The following is a 10,644-nucleotide window of genomic DNA, read 5'->3' as shown; positions in this document are numbered from 1 at the left end:
AAGAGTATGACAGTTTCTAAGAAAACTAAACATGACCTTACTTGAATACACCAAGCTTTGAGACCCCTCAGGTCTCAGGTCAGAAGTCTCCTCAGTGAGGCCTTCCCTGACCACCCTATCCAAAGTAGTGGTCCCCAGTCATCTGTCCACCATTAGATTACATCAGAGACTTTTCACCTTCTGAAATTGTTTATTGGTTAGCTTGTTTATTATCTCTCTCTTTACATTTCTGTGGCCCCAAAACTTGAATCAAAGCTCCATGAGATCAAGAACCTTGTTCTTCTTGTCCCCTGCTGTTTCCCCAGCACCTAGCCAAGAATGAATGAATCTGGCGAGTGAATGAACACTTTCCTTACTGCTTTCTCCGGCCTCCCTCCAATTCCCTACCACACTGCAACCAGGGGGAGTTTTTAGAAAGTGCAAACCTGGCCAGGTCAATGCCTGGCTTATAAGTCCCCAATAGTTTACTGCCTTCAGTAGCTTCCTGTCCTTAGGACTCCCTGTGTATGCGGCAGGGTTTCTTGGGAAGGCGATGAAATGATGAGTATAAATAAAGCTCCAGTCAACTGTCAGGCTTGGGTTTTATCCTGAGGCCCATGAAGCCACTGAAGTCTGTTGAGCAGGGGAAGCATCTGACTAATACTAAGGAAGCTCTCTCTCTGTGGAATGTAGGTGGGAAGCAAAAGAGGTAGAAAACAGAGCCCACAGAAGAAGCTGTTGACATGGTTCTGGTTGGGAAGGGTAGAGTCCAAAAAGAGGAGAAAGTTGATTCTAGAAATAGACTAGAAAGTGGACTAGCCTTGGTAAACAGTACATGGGGGGAAGATAAAAGAAAGTTTTCTTTCACTCTTCTTAACTTCCTTCCTTTATACAACGAAACCGGGCAAGCAACTTCTAGATGTCAGTGAGCAAGACAGTAAAGATCCCCGTTGTCGAAGAGAGGACATTTGGGGGCAGGAGGCACAGGAGAAGACTAGCAAACTAGCACACTTTGGGATTGGGGGAAGTGCCAGGAAGGAAGTAAACAGGGTCAGAGAGAGCCTGTAAGAAGAAGCAGCGTTTGCACTGAGACAGGAGGGATGAAAAGGAGCTGTTCAGAGGTGCAGAGTGAGGGGCAGAGTGGTAGAGGGTTGAGGTAGGAAGTATTGGTGTGGAAGCCTCACTCAGCCCTTTGGGGGCCATGGCTTGGAATGTTTCTTTTAGGTAGATGAAAAGCCACCGAACTGTTCTAAGCAGGAGACAGATATGCTCTAGCAAGAAGGCTGCCTGTGAGGCGGCTGGGAAGCTAATGACAAGATTGGAGAGATGCTGTTGAATGGAAAGCAAAAAAAAAAAAAAAAAAAAGTCCGGTTTTGCCCCGTTCTTCCCCTGCCAGCCACCCCAGCTTGACCGAAGGGAAGTGGAGGCCCTACCAGATGGAGGGTCCCCTGGGGTTTGCCTGAGGCAAACAGGAAGCCACAGCCCAGTGAGGCGACCCTGGGAACAGGCAACTGAGAAATCAGGTCTCCTGGGTCCCTGGCCCCTTTCCCTGAGTGACTGCGGCAATGAAAGACACAGACACGCATACAGAGAGAGACAGACAGACAGACAGACAGACAGAGAAGCACAGAGGAAGGAAAAAAAGAGGAGCAGGAGGAGGAGGGAGAGAGATGGGGGCAGAACAGATTTAAGGGTCAGGACTCCTGGGTTCTAGTGCTCATTTTACCGCCTGTTCAATGTGTGATCTCAGGCAACACCTGGGGCTCAGTTTCTTCGTTCCCAAATGGGTTCCTCCCATAACTGAAGAAGGGGCTTTCTGGGGGAAGAACGGAGAGAGAAGGAGGGATTAATCAGTCATTTCTCAGGACTGCTGCAAAGCAGCTACAGTGGTACTCTGGCTTGAGCTCTTAGCCTTTCACTGATGCTGTCTCTCACTAACTGAGGGCCTACTCTGTGTGGGAGCTGGGCTAATACAATATACATCTATTGTCCTATTTAATCTTCACAAAAGCATTTTAATAGTACTATTATAATCCCCAGTTTACGGAGAAAGAAACTAAGGCCGAGTAGTAGAGGTGGAGGATTCAAACTCAGGTCTGTCTCTGTGATGGGCTGGTTGTATAGAAGTGGACAGTGGCCCAAGAAGTGTTGGCGGTATGAATAAATTAGGGGTGTGTGTGTGTGAGAGAGAGAAAGATAGAGAGAGAGAGAAGGGAGATGGATTTAGAGCCTGAGGCTGAAGGAGGGATGAGTGACTGGATTCACTCATCCAATAAGTATTTTGGGGGCATCTGCAGTGTGCCAAGCACTGTTCCAGGGCACCGTGCAAGGGGCTTACTTTGGTGGGGAAACAGAAAGTTAGCACTAGACTTAAATAAGATCATTTCACTGGCGTTTAAGTGTTGGGATGAAAATAAGAGTATAGCAGGGAAGAGGGGAGTTTTGTGGGTCTGGAGAGGTGCATGGAGAAGGGGGCCTGAGGCGTGACCACCCCTTCCTCCCCTGGGGGACTGCCCACCCGCCCTCGCAAACACCCACGGTTCAGTGCCCACCAGGCCCCCACCTACCCCAGCATCCCCTGCGCGGGGAAGCTGGGTGCCTCGGGGAGTCTGGCCACCATGCCACCTCCTCTCCTCCTCTTCCTCCTCTTCCTTACCCCCTTGGGAGTCAGGCCCCAGAAATCACAGCTGGTGGATGCTAAAGGTATGTCTGAAGGGCACAGACATAAGGAGTTGGGGCTGGAAACCTGGGTTCTGGCTGGATGCCCTTGGCCAAGTAACTTACCTTCTCTGAACCCCCATCTTCTTAACTGTAAAATTGAGGCCAGGGTTGAAAGGATTCTGAGGGCTCAGCTGCTCCCAGTTGGTGTCTCAGTTGGTGGGGTCTGGGGTCATTGGGTTTACAGTCCAGTGTGAGGAATGAAGGGGCTAGGGGCTCCTCTCTCCCCACCTTCTCTCTTTCCACAGAGGGAAGGAGTGCTGTGCTGCCGTGCCTCACGGTTTCCTCAGCCGGTCCTCCCAATCAGCCGTCCTGGTATCGGAAATGCCAGGAATCATTTATACAGCAGAGCAGAGGGCTGCCAGGCCTGGGTGTCCTGCTGCTCATCTTCAACATCTCTGACCAAATGGGGGGCTTCTACCTGTGCCAACAGGGGATGCCTTCCAAGTGGGACAGGCAGTCTGGCTGGACAGTCAGTGTGAATGGCAGCGGTGAGGTCTAGGGTGGGGCGGGGTGGGGTGGGGTGGGGGCTGGAGGGTCTGAAGATCAAGCAGGAAGCCAGTTGTAGGTGGCTCCTAAAAATTCCTGTGGCTTTGTGACTTCAACACTGAACTGCTCAGTACCTCTCCCAATCGTGTCTCTCTCTGGGTCTTTGTTTCTTTCTCTCTTTTTAAGATTTTATTTCTTTTTATTTTTTAAGAGACTTTATTTATTTATTTTTAGAGAGAAGGAAAGGGGTGGGGAAAGAGAGGGAGAGAAACATCATTCAGCTGCCTCTTCCACGCCCCACAACCCAGGCATGTGCCCTAACGGGGACTCAGACCGGCAGCCGTTCCCTTTGCAGGATGATGTCCAACCCACTGAGCCACACCAGTCAGAGCTCTGGGTCTTTGTTTTTATTTTTCTGGGTCTCTGTTTTTCTGGGTCTCTGTATGTCTCTGACTCTCCTGGATGTCTCTGTATCTGGTTCCGGGTTTCTTCCCAGAGGAGCGGTTCTGGTGGAACGCTTCAAACATAGATGCCCCACACTGTGACCTGGGGAACAGGTCCTCAGAGGACCGCAGGCCCTCTTCTGATCGCTTCACGAGCTCGCAGCTGTATGTATGGACTGAAGACCACCCTGAGATTTGGGAGACAGACCCTAACTGTGGCCTACCTAAGGAGAGCCGAAATCAGAGTAAGGAGCTAGGAGAATGTCAGGAAGTGGGGGTGTCCAGGGATAGGGGATGGTGATTGGGTTTGTGGGGGAGGAGATGCCAAGGCCTGTACCTTCTTGGTTCTTCTTGCTCTAGACCTCATCGTGAGACCTGGTGACACTCTTTGTCTGCCCTGTGGGGTGCCTTCTGCCTCCGTGGCCAGAGGACCCATCTCCTGGATCTACGTGCACCCCAATAAGCCTAACAACTCATTACTGACTGTAAACCTGAGCGAGGATGCTTCAGTCAGAGAGACTCGGGTCTTGAACACCCTCAGGGGAGGGGCTGTTCTGTGGCTGCCCAGGGCCACAGCTAGAGATGCTGGCAAATATGATTGTAAGCTTGGCAATACTACCATTGAGATGAAGCTGAAGGTCACTGCCCAGTCAGGTAAGGTTTCTCCCAATTGTGGGGCCTGTGTGTAGAGCTACTGGGGAGAACTGGAAGCCAGCCAACCTGGGCTCCCCTTGGCTAGTACCAGCTTTAGCCTGAACCCCAACCACCGCCTCTTTCCTTGTCCTTCCAAGGTACTACTTTTCTGGGTCTTCTCCCAGCACTGGCTGCGCCTTCCCATCAGCTTTGGTAGAGTCTTCCTTCCTCCCCCACACCTCACCACTGACGTCCTGAGCCCTCTTCTTATCCCTGTCTACACTCTCTCTTTCTTGTCTACACACCCTTCCTATTTGACCTCCTTTACCCTTTTGGCTCCTTGGACTACCATGCCTTGGTGACTGGATTCTAGGCTCCAAACCCCAACCCCAAGCCATCTCCTGGAATTGCCATTGGTGTCTCATGAACGCAGCAGGCTCAACATATATATAAAAAAATAAACTTGACATTTTCCTAAGCATAGTCTTCCAGGTAACCCTGTGTAAATGAACGACACTGCCACCTGATCACATGCCAAAGCCAGGAATTTGGGCATTCTCCCTTTGCCTTCCCTTATCCATCAAATTTGTCACGATGTTCTGGTCCATTGTCTCCCCTAATACTACCCTACCATGCTACCCTAAACACAGTTCTCACACTTAACCTCAACTTTCACTGTAAACTTACCTCAGCACCTTGCTTCATCCCACCTTCAACCTTGTGAACTAGATGCACCCTTCATTTTGACCATGACTGTTCTTAACTGCAGCAGGAAGCTGGTAATCATGCTCGTCTTAATCCTAACATTGCCTCGGACTATAGTCATGGATTTTCGTGGTTTGTGTAATAGACACGGCTCCAGGCCCTGTGCCAGGCTGAGGCACCGTCCCTGATCTCAGAGGGAAGCCCTTCTTACGGCTTGGGACTTCAAGGATCTACATCTTGCCCCTGTCCCCCAGATTTATGGTCCTTTGAGGTCTTGAGGCTGGGAAACAAGATGCCAGCCCTGGTCCTTGTCTCATAGCTCCTTCCCCCTAGCAATACGGCATTGGCTGCTGGAGGCTGGCGGCTGGAGAGTCCCTACTACGACTTTACTTTATCTGATATTCTGCATGGGTTCCCTTGCGGTCTTTCTTTATCTTCGAAGAGGTGAGTTATGTCCTCCAAAGGGTCTGCCAAACCTTAACTCTCCCTCGGGAGGGTTCACACTGGCCAGTCAGACAACTGTCTCTCTCTCCTCCCATGCCTGCTCCACGGACTTCAGAATCCTGCCCCGCTTCTCTAAACGCCCTCTGAACTTCCCTAGCCCCTTGGAACTTAAACTCCCATCTTTTTCATTGACCCAAGTGCCCTCCCCAGCCACTCCCCCCACCCCCCACGCCCTGCAAATCTTCACCTGGAGGAAGGAGTTCCTCCTCTGATCTCTCCCATTAACTCCTGCCAGCCCTGGTCCTGAGGAGGAAAAGAAAGCGAATGACAGATCCCGCCAAAAGGTAATGATGCAGTGCCCCCGCAATGTCCAGCTCCTGCACTTTCCACTGATGCTCTGCACCTGCTGTTTCCTCTGCTGAGGGTGCCTCTTCTCCATCTCTGGGGTTGAAATACCACCTAGCCTTCAAAGCCCAGCTCCAAAGCTACCTCTTCTGGGAAGACCTCCTTGGAGTGATCCCAGAGCCCTCTGTTGGCTGTCCCAGAACAAAGGAGCTACTTACAAGTGACCACATTTTAATTTCTGAGGGCCTGGCCTGATTTCTGAGCGTCTCCTGGTGCCCCCCAGGCCTGGCCTTACATTGCATCTTCCCTCCCTCCTCCAGGTTCTTCAAAGTGACACCTCCCCCGGGAAGCGGGGCCCACAACCAATACGGGAATGTGCTCTCCCTTTCCACACCCACCGGTAGCACGGGTAGGAGGCCCGGCCAAGTCTCGGACTCAAAACTAGGGCCCCATCCATTTGACCCATCCCTGAGATCTCCGGAGTTCCAGGCTTCCCCAAACTCCGAGCTCCGCCCCTAGAAAAGAGGCCGCCAGCAGCATGCGAGGTCCCGCCCAGATTTGAGCCCCGCCCCTAGGACCGTAGCCTGCCCCCAGCACACAGACCCGAAGTCTTGTTACAAGAGCTCGACGGTGCCCCTAGACTTGAGGCCACGTCCCTAGATTTAGATCCTGGGTGCCTAGATTCGGAGTTCTCCCGCCAATCCTGAAGCATCCTCTCCCGTAGTCCAGCTACACAGAGACCCTTAGCTCTGACCGCCCCCATCTCTTCTCACTCGCCCCCTACAACGCTCCTCACTCCAGGACGCTCCCTGCAATGGGCTGCAGGCCTGGAGGCCACAGTCCAGTCCTACGGAAACCCTTGCAGCGACGTCCAGGAGGCTGGTGCAGCGAGGACCCGGAGCCAGACAGAAGCTGGTGATGGTGGACGGGTCTTGACTCATATAGGGGGTGTTGAAGCAGTCTGTCTGTGACAGGAGTAGTTGGCCGGGGGCCTGGAGGAAGGAGACCGTGACTCAGGTCCCACCCTTGTCCCCAAACCTCAGGCCCAGAAGAAGAAGGGGAGGCCTATGAGGAGCCGGACAGTGAGGAGGGCTCGGAGTTCTATGAGAATGACTCCAACCTTGGGCAGGATCAGCTCTCCCAGGGTAAGACTGCCCTCTCCCTTGACTCCCCCACCTTCTCAGCAGGGGGTGGGGGTGCTGTGGACCCTCGCTGGACCCCACTCCTTCTCCACCAGATGGCAGTGGCTATGAGAACCCTGACGAAGGCGGGGCCTTGGGTCCCGAGGATGAAGACTCCTTCTCCAATGGTAATTTGTGGTCCTGGTGGAACCTCAGAGACTTGGGAGGACCCACAGTGCTGTGGAGCCCCCACAGGGCAGGAGTGGTCCCTGGAGTTCTCTCTTTTTTGTTTTTCCCCTGCAGCATCTGAGTCCTATGAGAATGAAGATGAGGAGCTGGCCCAGCCAGTCGCCAAGACAAAAGGTGTGTGTGGGAGGATGGTCACATTCCAGAGGAGTGTGAGTGGTGGTGGTAGGGATGGTGTGTGTGACCTGGAGGCGGGGAGGAACAGTGACTCCCCTCTTCCTTCTCCAGACTTTCTGAGCCCCCATGGCACAGCCTGGGACCCCAGCCGGGAGGCAGCATCCCTTGGTGAGAAATGCTTGGGGCCTGCCCAGCTCTCCCAGACTGGGTTGACCTGGCCTCAGCTCTAACTCTAGGCAGAACCCTGACCTTGACTTTGACCGAGAACTCAAGCCCAGTCCTGACCTTAGATTTGACTCTTACCTCTAATCTCAACATTTACCCCCACCCTAATCCTGATTCCAGTATTTACCCCATCCCTAACCCCAATCCAACTGCAGCCTGGACTTTGACCCCCACCTTATCCCAGCCCCAGTGCAGACTTCAGCTTTGAACTCAGCGCTCTCTATAGCCAACCTCCTCATGACTCTTTGACTCCTTCCAATTCTGTTCTTGACTATTTCACTGACCATGACCATAATCTAACCTCTACCTGACTGAACCCTACAATTAACAAGAGCCCCGAACCTTATGCTGACCCTAGTACAACATGGGTCAGTCCTTCCACCTCTTGCCGCCCCTCAGACTCCCTCCCTATCTTAGGCTGAGCTTCCCTTCCCCAAGCCCCCAGCATGGCTCCCAAGCCTCCAACTCTCTGTCACCTGCCCACACAGGGTCCCAGTCCTATGAGGATATGAGAGGGATCCTGTATGCAGCCCCCCAGCTCCGCTCCGTTCGAGCCCAGCCTAGTCCCAGTCATGAGGAAGGTGGGTGCTTCTGCTATTCCCTGTTGTCCTCTGAGGCTGACCCTCTCCTAGGGCTACTTTCAGCTCTGTCTGTGTTTCACTCCTTCCTGGTCCTAACCAGATGCAGACTCTTATGAGAACATGGATAATCCCGATGGACCAGAACCAGCATGGGGAGGAGGGGGCCACATGGGGACCTGGAGCACTCGGTGATTCCCTTCAGGTGAGCTGAGGACTGCTCTCTGCAGAGGGGGAGAAGGAGGGAGATGATGAGCAGGGATGGAAGTGGAGTTCTGGCTCTCAGGGAGGGAGAGGAGAAAGGGTTCCCAAGGCCTGGTGGGCAGGGGGAGGGCTCCTAGACTCCTCCCCATTACAGTTTCTTCTGCATAGCCTGGCCCTCCTCAGGTTCCTGAGATCCACTGAAATCTGGTGACCCAAAGCAGATGAGGCCAGCCTTGAGCGACGTTGCTCAGGATGTGAGAATCTGTTTGTGTTCGTGTACACAAGTGAGACTTCCAGTTCCCTTTGCACTGGCCAAATAAACTCTGCGAGTTCTTGCAATCCTGTGATGTGGTGCCCTTGTGTGGGAGGGGAAGGGAAGGTGAGGATGGTTGTACTCCCACCCTCTTTTGAATATAGTAGGGGAGGAAAAGCCGCATCCTGGGCACTACAGGACTTTTTCCTTCTTGTGTCTTGGCCTGCACCCATGTTCCCTACTTGCCGGCCATTGCCACCATCCAGTTATTCAACTTTCGTCTGTTCAGCAATTGTATTGCGGGTGTGTGGTGAAAAGGAAGCAATCCAGGAATTGGCAGTCACCACTGACATTTTTGAACTATGTTCTAAACATCAATTAGCTTGTTTAATAATCTACCTACTATGTTCTAACATCAATTAGCTTGTTTAATAATCTTTACAATAACCTCACAAGGTTATTAAGCACTAACGTGCCAGGATTTTCAGAGTATTTTATGTGTTTTACATATATATTATGTATATGCATGTTTATGTATATTAGCTAATTATATCTTCACAGACATCCCTATTTCATAGATGAGAAGACTGAGGCAGAGAAGCTAAATAACAAGGGGTCTGCTCTTGAACTCTGGCAGTCTAATTCTAAAGCCTATACTCAGTCTTGACACTCTCCCTTCCTAGGTGCAATTCTGCAGATGGGAAACCAGGTGTCAAAGGGCCAACTAACATGTCTAAGGTCACACAACTAGCACTTCAGAGCTGGATCTGAATCCAGAAATCTGGCCACAGTGCTGGCCACTGTGCCTACCTCCAGATCAACTGCCTGCTTCTGATATAAACCATGAACACAGGGACTTTCAGAACTAAGTCTCCAGGCCCTGAAACCATTGAGCAGCAAGCTCCACCACACCCAACTTCTTGCCTCAGGCAGAGGCAGAATCAGTCTGTGGCAGTCCTGTTGTCGTCTGCCTGGTCTTCCCAGCTCCAGTGCCCTCCTGAGACCCAGGACTGGCCTCTGATACCCAGTCCCTCTCTGGTCAGGAAGCGTCGATGTCTTTGCAAGGCTCTAGACTTGTTCAGTATCTACATTTTTACTTCTAGAATTTCTTTGCCTAATGCACCAGCTCTTTCTTCCTAATATCCTATTTTTGTTTTAGAGGCTCCTTCTTTATCTCTAACCCTTTAAAACTTACTTCATCTCTGACCCTTTAAAACTTACTTTAACACTATCATTATGTGCCAGGCATTGTTCTAAGAAGTGCTTTACAGCTAGCATCTCATTTTATCTTTATAACCTCCTATGAAGAAGGTACTCTAAAATTATTGTCAATTTACAGCCGAGAAGGCTGAGGCCCAGAAAAATTAATTGCTTGCTGACCTTATGTAACATACCTAAACTCCATGACCCTCAGCTTTCCCAATGATAAAAGAGCAGTAGGGGAGAGGGGCGATGTTGGTTACTACTATGTGTACAGCGGCGTGAACTCTCCTATGGCGGTGTCACCATGGGAGGTTTCTTTGACTTCTCTGTGTTTCTCCGGTCTGCAGGAATCCCATGAGTTACCTAGGCCCCACTGCCACTCCCTGGGGCCACCTTGCTTTGGCTTGTGCCACAGTCTTACAGGCTACACAGGTTTCTGATGATTATATTCACGAGTTTCTCAGCAGGTGTTTGCACCCGAGGCTTGGCCTGAGTCCAAGTTTGTACTGCGGTGGTCCTTGGGATTCTGATTTTCTGCCGTGACTTTTTCCATCCACTGCCTATTGGGTGGTTTGCTTCCATGTTGCACCTCAAGGCACACAAATGGATTTTTTTCCTCTGTGTTCTCTGCTTAGAAGAGACAGCCCTTTCTCAGCTCCCAGCCTTGTGTAGTGCACTCAGTTTCTGCCTCCACCTTGACCTCTGTCCCCAGTCCTAGGCATCCCAGCTTCCCTGCGTGTTGCTTGACTTGAGCCCCCTCTCACTGTTGCGACTTTGCTTTCCTTCTTTATTTCTAGCATCGGGAAGATTCTGCCTAGCCTTTGAGCTCAGAGGTATCTTTAAAAAGAAAGCAAGAAAACAATACTCCATGTTATATTTTGTGTAGTGTATGTTTGGAGTGTGGGTGGTGGCATATGAGTCTCCAGCATTTCCTTGGGTTT

General features: G+C 51.4%; 1 protein-coding gene across 1 annotated transcript; it reads left to right on the top strand.

Annotated features, from left to right (window-relative positions):
• The first annotated feature begins 2,306 nt into the window (after positions 1-2,306).
• CD19 (CD19 molecule) lies at positions 2,307-8,586 on the top strand. The gene is made up of 15 exons (XM_036021198.1): positions 2,307-2,682; positions 2,946-3,188; positions 3,683-3,892; positions 3,990-4,283; positions 5,301-5,411; positions 5,707-5,755; positions 6,077-6,165; positions 6,558-6,671; positions 6,800-6,901; positions 6,994-7,065; positions 7,181-7,240; positions 7,352-7,408; positions 7,954-8,046; positions 8,147-8,248; positions 8,416-8,586. Exons 1-14 carry the CDS (start codon positions 2,598-2,600, stop codon positions 8,236-8,238), a joined length of 1,671 nt encoding a protein of 556 aa, XP_035877091.1. The 5' UTR covers positions 2,307-2,597; the 3' UTR covers positions 8,239-8,248; positions 8,416-8,586.
• The last annotated feature ends 2,058 nt before the right edge of the window (positions 8,587-10,644 follow it).

This window comes from Phyllostomus discolor, chromosome 3 (assembly GCF_004126475.2).
Source record: "Phyllostomus discolor isolate MPI-MPIP mPhyDis1 chromosome 3, mPhyDis1.pri.v3, whole genome shotgun sequence".
Lineage (NCBI taxonomy): Eukaryota > Metazoa > Chordata > Mammalia > Chiroptera > Phyllostomidae > Phyllostomus > Phyllostomus discolor.
This window is presented reverse-complemented; position numbering and strand designations above follow the sequence as displayed.